The 17500-nt window shown below is 56.3% G+C and overlaps 2 protein-coding genes across 3 annotated transcripts in view; both read right to left on the reverse strand.

Moving 5' to 3' along the window:
• Window positions 1-17500, reverse strand: part of Atg4c (autophagy related 4C, cysteine peptidase) — a 179444-nt gene that overhangs the window by 59474 nt on the left and 102470 nt on the right. The window contains exon 13 of one of the 2 annotated variants that reach the window (XR_001234058.1): window positions 16770-16880. The gene's annotated coding sequence lies outside the window, so the exon portion shown is untranslated. Of the gene's footprint in view, window positions 1-16769; window positions 16881-17384; window positions 17410-17500 lie in introns of those variants that run through there. The other variant, XM_013514382.1, reaches the window with a different exon arrangement.
• LOC102006044 lies at window positions 1098-9105 on the reverse strand. The gene is made up of 5 exons (XM_013514385.1): window positions 8745-9105; window positions 8529-8657; window positions 2859-3825; window positions 2402-2688; window positions 1098-2263 (listed from the first exon to the last, which is right to left on the reverse strand). Exons 3-5 carry the CDS (start codon window positions 2971-2973, stop codon window positions 2021-2023), a joined length of 645 nt encoding a protein of 214 aa, XP_013369839.1. The 5' UTR covers window positions 2974-3825; window positions 8529-8657; window positions 8745-9105; the 3' UTR covers window positions 1098-2020.

Raw genomic sequence — 17500 nt, forward strand, 5'->3', positions numbered from 1 at the left:
GGCATAAACAGGAAGTGTCCCCCATCTGCCAGGGCATAAACAGGAAGTGTCCCCCATCTGTCAGGGCATAAATAGGAAGTATCCCCCATCTGCCAGGGGGTAAACAGGAAGTGTCCCCCATCTGCCAGGGCATAAACAGGAAGTGTCCCCCATCTGCCAGGGCGTAAACAGGAAGTATCCCCCATCTGCCAGGGTATAGACAGGAAGTGTCCTCCATCTGCCAAGATGTAAACAGGAAGTGTCCCCTATCTGCCAGGGCATAAACAGGAAGTGTCCCCCATCTGTCAGGGTGTAAACAGGAAGTACCCCCAAGACCCCTACATGTAGGCCTCAACCCACAAGGCAGCAGAGCTCAGAGGTGGGGCCTAGAGAAGAGCCTGGGTCCTGAGGGTGCTGACCCCATCAGTGATGAGTCAGCTGAATGGGCACTAAGGTGGGGCCACTGGAGGAAATGTGCCATCTGGTCCCCAGCCCTGTCTTCTCCATCACTCTGACTCTCTGCTTCCTGCTGCCAGGAGGTGAGCAGCTTCTCAGCCAGTTCCACACTGGCATTTCTTCCTCTCCTCAAGCCCCAGCAGAGGAAGCTGCCAACCATGGACTGAACCGTCTGGAACTGTGAACCACAGCAAACCCTTCCTCCTTGGAGTAGACTTCATCAGGTTTCTGTCTCAGGAATGAAAAGCTGGCCAACACAACACCTTTCAAGGGACGTAAACTCAAGACTTCATTGACTCAAGAAATGGGAAACTGAGGCAGAGGACCCTCTGTGCCCACATGCTCTGTGTCTATGGATTCAAGTAACTGGCGACTGAAAATACTTGGAGCGAAAATGCATCTGTACTGAACACATACAGGTTTTTTCTTATAGTTACTCCTTAATAATATAACAGCTATTTTTACAAGTAACCAAGAGGGGATTTAAATTATACAGGAGATAACCAGGCAAGGTGCCGCATTCCTGTAATCCCCAGCATGCTGGAGGCTGAGGCAGAAAGACTGTCAGGAATTTGAGGCCAACCTGAGCTACACAGTGAGTTAAGGCCAACCTAGACTATGCAGTGAGACTTTGTCTCAAAAAAATCACTGCACCATTTTATATAAGGGCTTTGACCACTTCCGGGTGTGGTAATGGGGAGGGGGGGTCACCAGTATCAGTCCTACTCAGATACTGAGAAATAACTACATTTCTGTAAGCCACAAAACTAGCGATTTTTATATGTTACTTAAGCCAAAAAGGGACTATCTCAGCATTTGATTTATCAAATTTACCCAGCTTCACAAAGATGACCTTCAGTCTGGAGCCTTCTCCAGTTCGAGAAACAGAAACTTCTGACCAGCCGTCCCCAGACCCAGGTGATGAGTACCCCTAAAGGATGGCCGTAAGCTTCAAAAGAAAGCATATTTTAGCATACGTAACTGAAAAAGTAATCACGTAATTAATAGGGGAAAAACAGAGAGAAAGATTGCTGGAGATTAAGATTAAGCCCTGCAGAAGCGAATGTTCTAACTAGAAATTGGTTTAATTAATAGCACATTTTACATAATGATTACAGTGTAATTGCGCTGAGTAGCAGTGTCATTAAATATATCCATGCTCCTTTACAACACCCTAAGGCTAAAAATAATGAGTTACACTGAAAATCGCTGTGCAACAGGTTCATAAATAACATTTAAGCCTATAGAAGGCGCATACTTATAAATAATAAATATTTGCCTTTTGTAATTGAAGAAAAAATGACAGCCTTCCTTTGCTACTACCTTGTAGATTGCCATGTTATAATGCTGGAAAGATTTCTCCCCTTGCTTTCTCTGGAAGGTGCTGAATAATTTATTCAAATGCTAATATTCCACGCAGCCTGACTTTGAGGGACAAATATTCCTACATCAAGAATAAATGCCAGGCCGCTGATTACCTCTCCTGCCTGACTTTATGCCACAAATCCCCCCCAAACCACCACCGTCTGTTACACTGTCAGATGAAGCGAGGGCCACGCTTTCGGGCCGAGAAGCAGCATTTTCTTTAGTTAGAAATCACTCCATCTCCTTGAAGCTTCCTCATGCGCAGGGTTGCGCCTCGTGGCAGCTGCCCTGTGACCAGAACGGGCGGGACAGGCGCCGGCCCTCGCCTACTCAGGGGCTGTCCTTCCGTGGGGGCATCTGATGGCCGTGACGGAGTCTCGGGGGTCCACGAGGGCGGTGTCCACAGCCCGGCTTCCTGTGCCCAGCCTGGGTGCAGTCCCGCTCCAGCCCACAGGGGGCTGCCCTGGGTGTGGACAGAGGGGCAGGGCTGGAGGACAGCAGGGGGTCGGACACAGGACAGCTCGCCTTCCCCCAAGAGCCCAGCATGGGGACCAGGGCACCGTCCGGGGCCCCCATTTCAGGGCCGCAGCTCTTTTACCACCTGGAGAGGGAGGGAAGGCTGTGGCGTCAGGGACACCTGCCATGTGTGACAATGGAGGAAGCCACGTGGCCCTGCTGGGCCTCCCTTCCTGATCTGCGGAGTGGGGCGCAGTCGTCGGTGTCCCCAAAGATGACCGTGGGGATTAAGTGGGAGCAAACTCTGGGCAGCAGCTAGCAATGGCGACGGTGGGTCAGTGACAGCCACTCCCCTGTGTGCAGAGAGGCATTTTCGCCACGTGTGGCCCAGACCTGTCTTCTTGTCATCCCTCTGCATGGACTCCGGGCCCCCTGGGGCAGCAAAGGACAGGGCCTGTCAGGTCCCAGCGGCCGGGGAAGAGCTTTGTGAGGCTGCTGGCCCTCACCGCCCCAAAGCCCGGGTTGCGTGCATCCACGCTCCTGGAGGCCGGGGCCTGGAGCCCGTCTGCATGGTTGGCTCCTTCCGCAGGCCCCAGCCTCACCCTGCGGCGCTCGCCTGGCCTGGGCTTCTGCCTCCTGGCTCTTTGGTGGCTCCTCGGGCCTCTCGGAACCAGGGCTGCAGCCCACAGCGCCCCCAGCCCCAGCAGGCTCTGTCATCACCGTGCCCCATGCTGGTGTAACTGTCCAGTAGATTATTTCATCAGCAACTGCAGCAGGCGTGGCTGTTTGGGGGGTTCAGCCTGGGTGAGTGTTAGTGTGAAGGAGGCAGAGGGAGGAAGGGAGAGAGGAAGGGGGTGATGCGAACACCCCTGCTTAAATAAAAAGTCTGTTACAGTAAAAGACACACTGCCGCAAGTCCCCCTCAAAGTCCTCCCCTCGCTTCGCACACACTGGTCCCATGGCCCTGGCCCCTTCCTGCAGCAGCTCCGGCGTGCTCTCTCTCAAGGGTCTTTCCGAGGTGTGATCAGAAACACAGTAACCGCTGCCTGCCGAGCGCCATCCCGCAGAAAGGCAGATCACAAAAACACAGTGCTGTGTCCTCATCCAGCGACTCGTCAGATCTGGCACTGTGGGACTTCCAGCTCTTCCCCAAGGTCAAAATGAGCAGGAGAGGGAAACGCCTCGAACCCAGCCAGAACATCAAGGCAGCCGGGACCGCACAGCTAAAGGCATTCCACAATTTGCAGTAATTATGATATTCTCTTCTGTGAAATGGTTTGTAGCATTTGTAAAAGGATTGTTCAGTGGAAATTCATGTACACAACATATCTGGCTTTTGACCAATACTGAGTTAAGAAACTATTTCTTTTCATGATGTGAACTTTACGAATGTCATTCTAAATGCAGCTGTATAAGTTACGAGTGCAAGGCTGAGAGCATTAAACAGGCAGGAGAGATTACCTTCCTCACATCACAGGTCTGAAGGTTGTGCTTACAGGCTTGCTTCCAGTAGCTGCTTCCTCGTGGCTGCAGTGGAACTGCTGTGGCTCCGACCATCACAGTTACAGTCTGGCAGGAAGCAGAGGGGAAGGATTGCGGCTTCTCTGTTCCCTTTCACGAGGAGGAGCCAGGGCTCCCCAGTGCCCTCCGCAGACTCACCCAGGAGCCCTGCCCAAGTCTGCCTGCAGGGTTGCAGCTGGCCAAGGACACAGGGTGCCCGTCCCACATCCTGTCACAGCTACTCTACTGCCTTTGAGCCTCAATTCTCCAACCACACAGACAAAACCACGGCACATCGCCGCCAGGCCCCTCCCGCCCCACTCCCCGGTTCTCTGCGAGCAGGGTCCTCAGCAGGGGCTCCCGGGCATGCTCTGGTCCGCAGGGCTCCATGGTCACTGTCGCCTTGGTTGGGCCGGGCCAGCGTGGCGCAACCCTCTGTGCCAAAGCCACTCCGGTGGCTCCATTCGGTGGAGATCAGGGGACAACGTCACAGCACGGCGGAGGGCAGGCAGGAGGGCAGCAGAACAACCTGCCGTACCCAGGACGCCGCCTGTGTGGTAGGGAGGCGGGAGGGAGGAAGGGGCACCACCCACCGGCAGGACAGCAGCGGGCAGAGAGTCCCTCTCAACCACAGGGTGCCACCCTGTGCATGCTACTTCCTTCTCCCTCACCCACGGTGCGTGCCACGCCACATGCACGGCGCGGGGCTGTGCGGCTGCCCTCTCAGAGGCATGCGAAGAGGAGCTCACACGCAAACCTTCCGGGGCGTCTGCTGCCTCTGCCACCATTTGGGCTGCAGTTTGCGCCTCCCTGGAGGCGGCCCGGGAACGGAGGCCAGCCCAGGGCCAGAGTGTCCATGGACGCAGGCTGGGTGGGCAGCAGGTGGGCCTGTTGCTCGCGGCAGAGCCGGGCTCCTAGGAGACATGCCGGAGTGTAGATCCGTGGGTTCTTCACCCTTCACAGAGGCCTCGGCTCCGGATTTCCAGGCCTCCCTCAGCAGTTAAACGAACATAACGGCCGTCAGTGCTGCTTCACAGCCGGCACCTGCTCGCCGGCCCTGGGCTTTGCATGCTTCCGCGCCACGCACGTGAGGTCCAGCTGGGGGCAGATTCTGCTGAGCCGCACTCCGGGGAACAGGTCTGCTGGCTGAGGCTGAGGCGGGCACCACGCTCTGCAGAACCAGCTTCTGGCCCCAGCCCTGCAGGCTCCTCCACCTAGCGCCGGTCCCGCCTCAGCCTCTTTTGGACCCTGGGCTGTCACTTGACCCTGGCCTCAGCCTCCAGCCCAGGGAGCCATGGCGACAAAGCCATGACGACAAAGCCCTGGCCCTGCATCCATGCAGGGCCCTGCTGCCTGCGGCTGGTGCTGTGCAGGGTGACTCCCGTCCTCCCGTCAGCTGGCCCTGCCTGCGCAGCGTGACCAGAAGGGGCTGGGTGGGCGCCGGGCCCGTGGCCGTGGGGTTTGTGCGTCAGGCGTGGCTGAGCGCCTTCTGTGGACCCGCTTGGAGCCGTCTGCTGTGGCTGTGGGGTGGAGTGGTGCTGGCTTGAGAGATGAGCAGTCGTAACACAACGAAACACACACACTGCCGGGGACACCGCGGGTCTGGGGACTGAGCCCTCGGCCTTGCGCTGAGCTACATCTGCAGCCCTTAGTTTATTTTCTATTTTGAGAGAGTCTCATGGAGTCTTTAAGTTGCCCAAGCTGGGCTTGAACTTGCAATCTTCCTGCCTCAGCCTTCCAGCGTGCTGGGATTACAGATGTGTGTCGCCACCACGCCTGGCCACGGAGGGGCCATGGATGAGAGACAGAGGTGGCCCTCACAGAGGTAAGGGGGGCCCCGCAGCCCCATGGAGTGGGGGTCAGGATCCATGCCACACTCGAGAAAGCCCAGCCTGAAGACAGGGCACGGAGTCCTGAGCCTGCACAGGAGGAGACGCCCTCCCGCCCGTTACCTCCACGGGCGGTGGGGGGTCTCGGAGGCACACGGGGTCCCCCTCTGCAGCAGAGGTTTGGACACTGTCCTGCAGTCCCGTTGGTAACAGGACTGGGAGACACCGGGCACGCGTGCCCTGGCTTAGGAGACCCCTGAGGCCAGGCCGCCACCCCTGCAGGGCACCTCCCCGCGTCCCCTCGGGCAGGGCCGCCCCGCACGCCCAGCAGCCAGGCGCGCAGCCCCTGCTACCCTCTCTGCTCTTCCCCTTTCGCGTCCCTGAGCCGTTCGTCCTCACTGCCAGGCCAGCTCCGTGGCTTCACCTGGGTCAGAGGAGCAGCCACAGCGCCCAAGGCCACCTGCCCACCCTGGGACAGAACCAGCACCCCTAACCCTCCCGGTTCCCAGGTGCAGCCTGCGCGGCCGTTCCACATGGCTGTGCCCAGCGACCGCCTTCCAGCGGGGCACAGGCCGGAGTAGAGACAGGCAGCAACCCCCTTCCACCAGGTGACAAAAGTGACCGCCAGGCGGCTCCTGTTAGCCCTGAGAGAGCCACCCCTCTCTCACGTGCCACCCCTCTGTGGCCAGCACGGTGGTGGCACATGTCTGGGAGGCTGAGGCAGGAGGATTTCAAGCCCATGACAGCGGAGGCTCAGGTTGACAGCAGGTCCTCGAGAGGGGATGGGCCTGTCCCCTCTCCTCTCTGCTCTTCCTCCCCAGGGCCATGACCACAGAGCACCCATGAGGACGTCATGCAAACCTGACCAGTGTCCCCCGAAAGTGCTGCATCGCCAGAACCAGGGGGCCTGTGACCCCGTCGCTGCACAGCGGACCCTGGGATGTGTGACGCTTGTGCAGCGTGAGATTCTGGGACAAGGTCAGGACATCATATAAGACGAGGACGTCAGTCACTCACATGTAACGGCTTGGTTCATCGTGACGACACCATGCCAGTCGGTGAGACGTCAGTATGGGGGCACAGGGTGCTGGGCACACGGGGGGACTCTAGGCTGCCCCCCAGACAACCCCTCGCACCGCCACGCAGAGCTGTGAGCTCCCCCCGGGCACCAGGTGCTCCACACTTTGGAGGCCGCCACGGCCAAGACAGTCACGCGGCATCAGGGAGCAGTGCCGCTTGCGGCCACCAGGGTGTGCCTGCCAGCCCTTGGGGCACAGAGGCTGCGGGCTCTCTGCCAGCCTGTGTGGACAGAGAGGCCACCTGGCCCGGCCTGGTGCCGGGATCGGGGCGTCCTCGGACATAGATGACTTCCTTGTGGGCCAGCTCCTCCGGGAAAAACGGGTCCCCTCTCCAGCTGCTGTCGCCAGTCCGCGGACACCACCCAGCAGTCTGGCTGCTTCCGGGAGTCCTCCTTTTGACCACCTTGCCGTCCTGGCCTGGCCTCTCCATGAGGACCTGGGCCTCGCTGGGCCGCACCAGCCACGCCAGCCTTCGGAACGGGGACATCGCACGTTCGCACCGACTGTCCGGCTTCACAGGGGAGTCAGCCCGTGGGGCTCGCGCGAGCGTTTGCTTCCAAAGCCGCAGAGGGACCTGGCACCGGGCGTGTGTGGCAGGGAGCCAAGCCGGGGCCACAGCCCTTCCCGTCCCTTCGTTCCCTCCGCTCCATCTCCTTTTGGCCACTTTCACCCTGGGATCAGAGCGGAGGTGGTGGCCGACACCTCTGGAAACACCAGGCCCCTTGGTTTCACTCCTAACTGCCCTCTCACACTGTGTCTGAACAAACGGCTGCGTCCTCTGTGGTCTGCAGCGCACTGGTGAACGCAGACCCTCGAAAGGCCCGTGGGGGGGATGCCCAGCCCCTCACGGAAACCACCCTGCACCTGCAGCCGCGCCAGCGTCTTCGCATCGAAAGGGACTGCAGCGGGGTCCCCTGGGCCGGGACCACCAACATCCCTACAGCCCAAGGCCTGGCAGCCTCACTGCCCCATGCACCCGGGAGTGGAGGAGACGTGACCCTCCTCGAGACCCTCAGACAGGGCCTTGGGAAGCTCGAGGCCACACAACCGGCACCCACGCACGCACGCAGGCCTCTGTGACCAAAGGCTTCCAGGAAGGCAGGGGCCCTGCCCCTCTCAGACGTGGACCACTCGGAGGGCTGAGGCGCGGAGCTTGCCCAGCCGAGGAGGCCAGGGCTCTGCCAAGACAGGGCGCCCGGGCTGCGCAGGCGGGCACAGATCAGGGTAAGCAGATCTGCCTGCCCGCTCCGTGACGGACGATGATCTAATCTCCAGTCTCACGTCTCTATTCCGCACCGCATATGGCAGTAATATCGGCGCTCCTCCTCAGCCTAACCATGACTAAACAGGTTGATGAATGCCATGCATCTTATCATCATACATGCATATTTTTAAATATAATTCACTTTTGATCTGTACCCCTGTGCAGCGGTGAATGAAAACAGTCAAGATTTCTTCCACTGTCTGCCTTTGAATGTATTAAACAGCCCCACTGTCAATAGATTATATTCTTGTACAATGATAATAGCCCCCAAACTAAGAGGCCTTGTCAGGAATTGCAGTTGTCACAGTTTGATGGGAATGGTTTTACTTGGGGTTCGTCTGCCGCACAATCCCCGCATAATCTGGATATACATCACAGCATGACATGTAAATTTCCTGCTACTCTGCTTTCATTTCCAGAGGCAGCAATCAAATGAAAACCACTCAACCTCACCCAAATGTATAAATAATTTTCATTCAAACATATTAACAGTCAAAATATGAGAATTTATCACAGAGTGCTGGGCCTTTTAAGAAGCAATAAAGACTTTACTTTTTAAGGCTATTTCTCCTTAGAAAAGTAATACGAATAGCAACTCACAGTTTAAAAGCCGCGTTGGAAAGTCCACACAGAAGCCATCTACTCTGCAGACTTGGGGATGTGAGGCTTTGGCCGGGAGGAAAAGGGCTGGAGAGAAAGACGGTAACGGAACTGCAGACTCCTGATCACCTGTGCGAGAGGCCAGGGTCGAAATTGCTGGTTCATTTCGTCTTTCCTGAACACGCCCTTCATCCCGCACGACCAGCGGCGGATTACCTCCCGTCCCGGGCAGGGCCCAGCGCGGGTGACAGGCAGTGCTTTCCCCCACACGTCAGGCTTTCATTGGAAGCCACTCTTCTGGGGTCCTGAAGGCCCCTGTAAACTAAGACGTGGGCCGGGCCACCTTTCCCGGGGCCGTGACGGGAGGGAGATGCAGAACTGCCCGGAGCCAGATCAGCACTCGTTCTCAGAGCTGCGTTCCCAAGGCCAGGGCCAGCAGGGTGCGAGGTGAGTGTGGGAATGGCCGAGGGGAAGGACAGGAGCTCCGCACGCTCAGCGCCGGCGCTGGGGCCCACGCTCTGGCCCCTGAGGCCACTGTCCACCCACAGGGCTGGGAGACGAAGCCCTCAGATAAGGCCTTTGTACCTGGCCGGGGGGGTGCTGAGGCATCGCTGGACCTGGGGCACGCGGTGGAGGGGAGTTTGCTGTGCATGGAGGAAGCCGCGAAGGACAGAGCACGCGGACCAGCAGACTCCAACGGGCAGGCCGCTCACACCGCCAACGCAGCCTCCAGCAGGGCTCCTCTAAGGCCCTGACCGCATCCCTGGGGACAGAGAGCTGAGGGGCGTTAGGAAGAGTGGGCTGAGAAGCCAGGGCGCAGGGTGGAGGGGAATCCGCTTTTATTTCTGATCCCAGCCTCTAGAAGCTTTCCTGCCTCCCTCTATGCGTCACCCCGTACCTCCTCCGTCACGGCCCCTACCGTGGCCGAAACTGCTAAGATGACAGTTTTCCCTCTCCCGCAAGTGCGCCTACACGAGCAGAGCCATATAACCGGGTACAGCAAGCTCAGCCATTTGAAATAAAACTTTGCAGTACTAATGTTTTTGTAACTGCTTTCATATTGTAATGATATTTTTCCAAGCACTGGTTTTATTTGATCTTAAATACCTTTTTGGGAAAGTCCAGTGAGCTGACTCTAATAAAATCATGCTATTGAAAAAAGGTTTAAGTAGAATGTTCAGAATAAATTACAAAACTGCATGCAAGAACACCAGCTAGTGCTGCAATAAAAAGCAGAAAATGAGTATTCTTGCAATATATTTTAAAGAAGTAGTATACTTTTTTGTCCATTTTTTTTTCATGGAATGTTTCATAACAGAATGCCTCCGAGTCGTGAGAGGCGGGGATGCAGGCCAAATGAACAAACTCCAGGAAAATTGCGTCTGAGGGGGAAAAAAAACCCTTGACTTTTGGGGGAGGAGGGGATATATTTCACTTCATTTTCAATAACTGTTGGAAGATAATAGGAAATGTAATTTCCTTCCATTTGCTGAGCCAAAATACTTAAATTACATCATACTTATCCTGTCACACTCTCCCCAACATATTCAGGTCCCTTTAATGGATTTCACATCCCTCCCTATGCACCAGGGACTGGACCTGCTGGGGAGAGGCCGCGGTGGACGGCGGGAGCCTGCGGGGCAGCCTGGCCGGGCCTCTGGCACCCAGGTGTCTCACTTCCCCAGGTGAGGTGGGAGGAAGGTGCCCAGGAGGGAGAGAGGCGTGCAGTCCGCCCAGGTGCTCTGGGTCTCTCAAGTCCAGGGTGCACGGCCCTCCTTGAGCCCTTCAGCTCAGCAGCAGGCCTCCCAGAAACTAGGTGCTCATCCAACTTCCCCAGCAGCACCATGATTTCTGCCACCTGGGTCCACCGTGTCTGGGCACCGCACATGGACAAAAAGAGAGAGCAGGAGAGTGAGAGAGGGAGAACAAGGGAAGGAGAGAGACAGACAGACAGAGCGGTGGGGGGAGGGACAGAATGCCAGTTACAGAGGCCATGGGCATGAAGCCGGGTGTGAACCCTCCATCCCATCCTTCCCGCATCTGGTGCTGCTTGGGAGCCTTGTTGCTGTGGGCTTGTGAAACATGTCGCCCCAGGCACACGCCCCTCCTCCCTGTGAGCTTTGCTCCGTCCCCCTCTGCAGGCGTCTGTCTGTGCCCCCGAGTCCCCAGTTCACAAGGACGCTGCTCCTGTCAGGCCTATCCAGTTTCCTGTTTCCCGGTAAAGTCCATGCTGAAGCTGGCAGCATGTGGGGAGACAAAATGCACCCATAAATTGTCCAAATTGGAAAATACCGAAGCTAAGGGGACCTTAGACCCTGATGACCTCACTCAGCACCGGGATTCCCAGCCCTGTGCTTCCGGGTGCCCTTCCTGCGCAGCGAGGTCACTGTGGGCCACGGGAAGCTGAGTGTGGCTGGCTGAGGCCAGAGGCGCCACGTAAAAGAGGCCTGACCGCTCTGCGTGCCTGGGGACCCCGCACAGCTCGGAGGGTCCAGCTCATTCCTAAATGCAGTGGGTGCCAGGTCAGGCTTGCGCGGAACGGGCTGAGCGCAGGGGCACACCGCGCTGTCCTGTGCTCCACACCCGCCCAGCAGACCCTGAGGTGGGACTGCACAGCAGGCGGCTTGGGGCAGCCGAGAGTGCCTGGGGCTCCCACAGACCGCCTGTTCCACTCGGCCTCAGTACCTTGCCGTGCCTGGCTCCCTGTGGGGCTTCCCAGAACGAGGCCGATCTGGAGCAGCGGGCAGAGTGGGTAAAGTGTGGGCCCTGGGGTTGGACCACTCGGACTCTAATCACAGCTCCACCATTTCCGGGGTGGACCCAGGGCAGTGATGGCGAACCTTTCTGAGTTTCAATAACACAATCAGTGGTGGCACACTGCCTAGGCTTGCCATCACTGACCTGGGGCAACTCACTTAACCTTGCTGTGCGGTGGTTTCCCCATCCTTGAGACGGAGAACCATGCTGATGCTCGGAGTTCCCAGAGTGCTCCCAAGAGGAGCGACTGCTCGGGGGGGCGGTCCTCGAATGGGCGTGTTCAACGTGGCTTCTTTCTTCTGCTGCATGAGCTCCAGTGCCATCCTCCTGGGATGCTGAGGCCGTGGGTTTCCAACTCCTGCGTGCCTGACACGCACCTGTGATCCCCGCGGTTCCCCGGACCCCGTTCCCCACCCCATCCAGGGAGACGTGGGTGACAACACTGCAGGCAGCTTGCTGACCAGGCCTCGGCAGGTGTGGAGGTCCCGCCTGGCAGGTCCATGTGCCCCCACCTCTGCCCGCAAATCTGGAAACTACCGGAAGCGGAGACGACCTTTCCACCACCCACCGAGCACAGCGCCCGGCTCAGCCACTCACAGGCCCCTGTGCTCCGATCCCAAGCGACCTCAGCGGGCCCAGAAACCACGTGGCAGAGGCAGGAGACACAGGAGAAGAGCGGGAGGAAGGGGATGAGGGCTTGCCGACCACTTAGCGGCTCTGAGGTGGCTGGGGGGGTGCTGCCCTGGGCCAGCACCAGCCCCGCTGACAGTGTCACCCTGAGGGCAGCGCCGCTCCCAGCTGTGGGAGTCCATGCCGGCCTCACCAGTGGGGCTCGGACCGCCCAGGACCCGCGCCAAGCTCACCTTCGGACCTGGCGCAGCACAGAAAGTGGCGAAAACGCCAAGCAAGAAGCTGAACGGACCTGCGCTGCTGCTTGGTGCTCGGGCACACTCCGCGCTTCTCGGGACAGCGGCGGACGTCGGCAGGGTTGCCTGGGAAGCTCGCCACGGCTGTGGGCTCTTCGTGAAGTACATAATTACAGGCCCAAAACCCCACCCCGCTAGTGCGTATTGATCATCTACTCTATGTTGCATTAAAAATTAATATGGTATGACATGTGATCAAAATATATGATGAAAATTTAATTTTAAAAAAAGTATTACAGCAAATGATACATTGCCATTAAACCCCCTCACCTGAACACACTTATCCCGTCATTCTGCCGCTTTCTGAAGCAGTTCTGGAAGTCCTCTTCCTGAGTAGGAATTCAGGGCTGCCTCGATGTCCTGTATCGACTCAAAATGTTTACAGACATTTCTGTCAAACAAAAACATCGTGGTGCATCTTCATCCACCTTATTCATCAGCACCGTGCAACTTCCGGCTCCTCACCAGAGTCAGAATGAGCAGGAAAGGGAAAGGTTTAGAATCAATTCAGGACATCGAGGCGGCGGGACAGCGCAACTAAGGACCCTCAGGAGAGAGGACGCCAGAGCTGCTGTAGGAGGTGGCCGGGACGGTGGGACAAGTGTGTGCAGAGCCAGGGAGAACCGGGAGGGGAACTCAGGGAGAGGCATCGTTCACCCCGACAGTTTCTTAGATGTCCACACCCCGCGTGCCGTCCAACCACCTTGTACACTTCCCTGGCTAGGTATGGCTACAGCTCTACAGCTCATCAGGCCATGTAGAGAGAAACTTCCAGAGGGCTAGAGGCTGCCAGGGAAAAGCAGGGGCAGCTCCTGGCCACAGTGGCCTGCAGCGCCCGAGCTATCACTGCTCTGGTGTCTCACACGTGCTGCTCTTCACCGCCCGCCCCTTGGAGACTTTCTGGCGGGTCCTCCGCTGTGCTCGCTTGGTCTGCTAAAGGTTCCTCTCCAGCTACGGAAGGCTGCTGTGGTAAAAACCGAAGGCTGTTTACGAGTTAGTAAGATCTCCCGGGTGGCCAGGAGTGACAGCCACGGTCCCTCCCTAGTGGCCCCAGGGAGCGTGCTGCGCTCCCCCAACCCCCCAGGCCAGGTAAGATCACAGGAGGGACAGGAGGGATCAGAGGGCCTGGGAGCCATGCGGCACTCACAGAGTGTTGGCCGTGACACACGTGCTTACGGGCATCCCACTGGTCTCTAGAACTCGCTCAAGTTCTCCAGGATGGGGCGGCTGCTTTCCTTGTGGAACTCAATCCCCACACTATTTTCACAGAAATACAACTTGGGACTCCAGTGAGACCTCTAACACACGTCACACACACACTTGCACGCACATACTATCAACCTTTACTGTTTTAGAAACATCCTTATAGCTGGAGATACAGAAGTCACGCGGCAAGAAGTGTAGCAGAACGAAAACGCACTTGCTGAGGACCTGCAGCGGCAGCAGCACGCAAGGCTCTGCAACAAAGAGCTGAATGATGCAGGCAGCCACTGGCGCACGCTCTGCACACTCACTCCCTCCCCACGTGCCCAGGCCTGGGGTGCAGAAATGAATGAGATAAACACAGGCCAGGCCTCGAGCGCTCACTGCCTAGCAGAGGGGAGGGGAGAGGAAATGAGCACAGAGTTCCGACCTGTAGTACACAAGTGACAAAGCAGGGCCACCGCAAAGGGAGCGCTAGGGCACGGCTGACACAGCAAAGTCGGATAAAGAAGCGCCGCTCTGGCACAGGTGTTTAAAACGGACCTAAAGGCTTGGGCAGCCCGGCCACGGCTCTCCCCTTCAGGGTGCTGAGGCAGGAGTGTGCTCCTCACACTGAGGGTGGAGTGGTGGGTGAGGAAGCGGACTGGATCCTGCTGGGTCCCGATGGGCGTGGTAAGGGCCTCGGATGTGATTTAAGAGTTAACAGGAGCCAGACATGGGGCGCCTATAATCCCAGCACTCAGGGAGGTGGAGGCAGGATCCCGAGTTCAAAACCAGCCTGAGAAAGTGAGCAAATTAGCAAGAACTTGTCTCAAAATAAAAACAAACAAAAATATGGGCCAGGGATGTAGCTCAGTATGAAGGCCTTGGGTTCCATCCCCAGTACAAAGCTAGAAGAAGAGTTCAAGGGCTCAGGCAAGGCGTTGCCCACAGTCTCACCTACCCAGGATGTTGACGCAGGAGGATCGCAAGGTCGGGGCCAACCTGGGCAACTGACTAAGATCCTGTCTCAAAACAAAATCTAACTGAGGATAGGGGAGTAGTTCAAGGGTAGAGCACCTGCCCAGGATACGCGAGGCCCTGGGCTCAGCCCCAGGTCCTGGTTCTCAGGGAGCGGCCCACAGGCGCTTGCTGACTCAGGAGTGCTCCCTCGGCTGCAGAGTGGCTGTCAGGAGGGCGGGGTGCTCACAGGGACCACAGAGGACCCCGCGCACGGTGTCCATGAAGCAGGCAGCTACAGGGACAGGAGCTGCCAGCAGAAAGGTTTCTTCTGGGCTGGGGCTTGCCGGGATTTGGCCCTGGCCTTCCAGCGTGGGTTTGGGAGCCCGTTCCTCTTAGGACACCCCAGCCCACCTGTCTCTGGGGTGACCGGAGGTCCCCACTGCCCCACCCACCCATCTGTGAGTGGCTGGAGGCGGCCAGTCTCTCCCGCCTGCTGGGGTTCCTCCTGGCCAGGGTTCACAAACCTCCTTCCCCGCGCCGTTGCTGCGCCAGCGATCTTCTCCTCACTCCCGGCCGGCAGGGCACGGGGCCAGCCACAGCCTCTGCGCAGCCCACCAGCTCCGTGCCCGCCCTTCCACTCGCCCTCTCTTCTCCTCCTTTTCCATCACATCATTATGAACTTACGATTAGTCCCATCGGGTGGGTTTTAATCTCCTGAGGCTGTTACCTTCATGGGGCTTCAACTGTCCCACCGTTAAACAGGAGCCCTCGGTGACAAACCGGGGGTGCGGCTCATCTCCTAGGGCGACGGCCTGGCTTCCATGCTCCCTGTCTCCAACTTGGGGACAGCCGTCTCTCCGGAGACGCGCGTCCCCTCCAGGGAAACCGCGTCTCGGCCAGGGGCTGCCCATTGTCGCCCTGCTGGTCGCTGTGCCTAGGACTCTTCAGGAGGAGGGAGACATTTTCCAATAAAAATTTGATTCCTGTGGACGCTTCCCATTTAAATTATGAGAGCTTTACTCCTCCCACATTGATAGTCCCAGTTTCAGCAGTTCCAGGAGTGATCGAAGTACTAATGGGCTGCATTTCCACCACATGAATACAACAATCTCATTCTAACCACTCCAGCGGTGCTACCAAGATGGTAATTACTGAAAACAGCTCAGGATCCACCCCAGTCTCTCGGTGCTGAGGGCATCTCCCCCAGGCACAGGGCCGGTCCCAAGTCCTGAAGTCACCTGGAATCAGTCTCACAGGTCACAGGTGTCTCGGGCCAGGAAGCACCACGGAAACCGGGGACCCAAGACGAGATTCTCAGAAGAGCCGGGCGAACCCCTCGGAGCCCGGTTTGGGTGTTTCCGTCAGACCCAAGAATTCCCCAAGCCTCGACTTCTAAGCACTCTGTGAATAAAAGTTTGTTTTCTTTTCTAACTGTAGCTTTTTAGAATTTTCTTTTTAACTCTGTTTTCTAAAAAATCAAAGATCATCAACCCAACCAGGTCTGGCCTCCACTTTGGAAGCGAGTGTCTCGGCAGAAGTCACACAGCAGGGGACACGCACAAACATGGCCAGGGGCTTTCTTGTCACCCTGAGCAGGTCGCCATGGGCACCCACGGTGTCTACCACGGACAAGGTGTGCTCGTCCCGAGAACCACAGGCCGGGTGCCCCCTTGGGTTACAGCCGTTACTTTCCTGCTCAGGCCACTCAGTCCCCACTTCACAGAGGACCACACGGAGACTCACAGAGGACCCCGCCTGCCCCATTCGTGAGTTGAGACCTGGGGTCAAACCCAGACTGAGGCCGCAAATCCCAGCAGTCACAATGGGTTACCCTGTCCGCCCCCCGTGTCACAGTGATCACAGGGTGGAGGACCTGACAGATGAAATCCATAGGAGAAAAAGCTTAAACCTACATTCTGTGCCCCAAACTACGATGCCACTAATCAACCAGATGTCACCACTTGGTTGTGAAACGATCATAAAAATCATAAAACTTTACTTTCAAATCTTCACTTTAAAAATGCCAAACCTGCAAAGTCAATACCTGCGGCATCACAGCAAAAGGAAAAGAAACGTCGGCACATAAAAGAGGACGCTGTCTGTAGTCTTAATTTTTCTATAAATCGAAAATTTCAAAAAATAAAGTCCACTTTAAAGCAGAGAAGGGAAAGGAAGGACATGACCTTCCACTGCTTAAATGACCCTTGCCTTTTTTGTTCATAAATAATTTTGTCAAACAGGAACAAATTGACAGCTCTTGCTAAATTCACACCTCCTGCTCTGTCTTGCACAAGGCTGCCCATTGTAGGGTTTCAGAGTCAGGAATCTTAGGTTCAGACAGGGCTTTCCCTCTTTCCAGCATCCTGGTTGTCATGGTGACACTTCCGGAAGTGCATGAGGATGAAGGACTCACCTTCCGGCCACGCCCTGGGCCCAGGGCCGCACAGTAACTGCTCCGTGAAGGCGGCCATTGGTCTGGTTCTGCTCCCGTGTCCTCCCGGAGGGGTGGAATAAAGGTTGGAAACTGGAAATAGGAAAACAAGATGAACAAATCTTAATCTTCATTTATAATTCATATTCTTCTTAAACAACAAAAATTCACCAACTCAATTTCTGTATTTGAACCATATAGGTTAAGAACTAAAAGAATCCAAAAAAAAATAAAAAATAAAAAATAAAAATAAAAACACCCATCAGGGGGCTGGGGATTTAGCTCAGTGGCAAAAGCGCCTGCCTGGCAAGCACAAGGTCATGAGTTCAGTTCCCGGTACCGGAGAAAAACCAAAAAAAAATAAAAAATAAAAAATAAAAATAAAAAAAGAACTAAAAGAATCCAAAGTTAAGTGTTATTTTTACTCTTTTGCTTAAATTAAAATTTTAAATAGTTGCTTTGTGTTTTTCCTTTTAAAAAATAGAAAATATATACCAGGCATGGTGGTACACACCTGTCATCCCAGTACTTGGGAGGCTGAGGCAGGAGAATTCCTGCAAGTTCAAAGCCAGCCTGGGATCCATAGTGAGTTCAAGGTCAACCTGAATTCCTTAGCAAGACCCTGTCTCAAGAAACAGAACAAAACAAAACAAAAGAATTAAATAATAAAAATTTAAAACTAGAAAATATGGTTGCAATGTTTTTATCAAGTG

Source organism: Chinchilla lanigera, unplaced genomic scaffold, assembly GCF_000276665.1.
Source record: "Chinchilla lanigera isolate Chin_1 unplaced genomic scaffold, ChiLan1.0 scaffold00022, whole genome shotgun sequence".
NCBI lineage: Eukaryota > Metazoa > Chordata > Mammalia > Rodentia > Chinchillidae > Chinchilla > Chinchilla lanigera.

Excerpts from the sequence above, each read along its gene's own strand:
- LOC102006044 (XM_013514385.1), bottom strand. The coding sequence starts at position 2,973 with ATGACAGAGCCTGCTGGGGCTGGGGGCGCTGTGGGCTGCAGCCCTGGT. Across the intron at positions 2,689-2,858 it reads GGCCAGGCGAGCGCCGCAGG|GGGGCCCGGAGTCCATGCAG; the intron begins GTGAGGCTGGGG and ends TTGCTGCCCCAG. Across the intron at positions 2,264-2,401 it reads AGCCTTCCCTCCCTCTCCAG|GGCAGCCCCCTGTGGGCTGG; the intron begins GTGGTAAAAGAG and ends GTCCACACCCAG.